Source organism: Poecilia reticulata, unplaced genomic scaffold, assembly GCF_000633615.1.
Source record: "Poecilia reticulata strain Guanapo unplaced genomic scaffold, Guppy_female_1.0+MT scaffold_159, whole genome shotgun sequence".
Taxonomy (NCBI): domain Eukaryota; kingdom Metazoa; phylum Chordata; class Actinopteri; order Cyprinodontiformes; family Poeciliidae; genus Poecilia; species Poecilia reticulata.
Window position 1 is genome coordinate 615,279 of NW_007615017.1, and position 1,680 is coordinate 616,958.

Here is a 1,680-nt window from a genome sequence, read left to right on the forward strand (position 1 = left end):
TGTTCCGGTTCTGGTTCTGTTCTGGTTCTGGTTCTGTTCAGGTTCTGGTTCTGGTTCTGGTTCTGTTCCGTTTCTGGTTCTGTTCCGGTTCTGGTTCTGTTCTGGTTCTGGTTCTGTTCATGTTCTGGTTCTGGTTCTGGTTCTTCCCGTCCTGTTTAAGTATTATTTCCAGATCGGATCTAATCTGGATGAACTTTTCTAGAACTGAACTGAATTTGGCCTAGTCAAAGTCCAGTCCTGAAGAGAGCTGGGCTTTGACTAGGCCAAGCTGGAGGAAAACCTACACTGTCTCTTTAAGAACCTGAACGTCTCTCTGTTCACAGGAAGGTCAGACTGGACAGATGGGGGCGGGACTTCCTGCACCAGAGCCAATCCTGTCGCAGTAACACGACACCAGAACCAATCAGAGAGCAGAACTCGTCCTAAAGGACAAAACAAACAAAACAGCTGTTGGTCATCAGCTGACCAGAACCAGAACTGGGTCTCACGGGGTTAAAGGTCATTCAGGTGGAGAAATTCTGAAAAAGATCTTTAGAAATAAATTTTAGTTTTAGTTATTCATAAAGGATTTATGACAAACTTTGATCTGAAAACACAGATTAACAGCGTTAACCCCGAAGATTCTGGACCGGGTCGGAGCTACAGAACCAGAGTCTGAACCGGGTCAGAATACGGTCCAGTTCCTCTGGGTTCTGCAGGAGCAGAAAATCATTTCCAGTGAAGTTTCTGCTTCATTAAAGTTTTCATGAAAATTCAGGCGTGAAGAAGAAAACGTGAGGCTGCAGCATCATGCTGCGGGCCGGGACCGACCCGGTGGCGCCGCCCTGGAGGTGGAGCTTTAAGCGGTTCATGTCCAGCATGTGTGGGGTCTGCAGAGCTGCTTTCATGACCTTTGACCTGTAGCAGTCCTGGATGGAGGGTCATGACCCTCTCTGCTGACTGATGGGTCCCTGGAGTCCGGACCGGTTCTGGTTCCGTTCGCACCGTGACACAGATGGAGAGAGAGGAGGACCCACAGGAAGGGGACAGGCTAATTCCTGGAGCCGTCCTGCTGCCGTTGAAATGTTTACGAAAAAATGGCCAGAATTTTAGCAAATATGGAGAAAAACATGAAATATTTCATCATCATGCAGAAAATAAAAGACACGAAGCAGGGATGTTTCCCTGCATGTGTGTGGCTGCAGCAACACAGGCTGCAGCAACACAGGCTGCAGCAACACAGGCTGCAGCAACACAGGCTGCAGCAACACAAGCTGCAGCAACACAAGCTGCAGCAACACAGGCTGCAGCAACACAAGCTGCAGCAACACAGGCTGCAGCAACACAGGCTGCAGCAACACAAGCTGCAGCAACACAAGCTGCAGCAACACAGGCTGCAGCGCTGCAGCGCCGCCGTCATGGCGGACGTGCGGCGCTGCACTCGGCCCAGCAGGTCAGCAGCAGGTGTGTCCGAGGCAGAACCGCTCCGACCGGATCTTATCTCCGACACGGCGACCCGCCGGGGGTCGGAGCCGCTCTGCCTCTAACCGGGTCAAAGTTCACCTCAAACCGATCACAAGACAGAAAAACAGGAGAAGAAGAACCAGGCTCACCAGGAGACGATTCATGTCGAGCTGCTGCTGCGTCACCTTCACAAGGACACACACACACACACACACACACACACACACACACACACAC

General features: G+C 51.4%; 1 protein-coding gene across 1 annotated transcript in view; it reads right to left on the bottom strand.

The window, feature by feature from the left end:
* Positions 1 to 1,679, bottom strand: part of cox7a1 (cytochrome c oxidase subunit 7A1) — a 5,740-nt gene extending 4,061 nt beyond the window's left edge. Inside the window, exon 1 of the mRNA XM_008402012.1 lies at positions 1,593 to 1,679. Coding sequence (XP_008400234.1) covers positions 1,593 to 1,607 — 15 coding nt within the window. The 5' untranslated portion in view covers positions 1,608 to 1,679. The remainder of the gene's footprint in view (positions 1 to 1,592) is intronic.
* Between the last annotated feature and the right edge of the window lies 1 nt (position 1,680).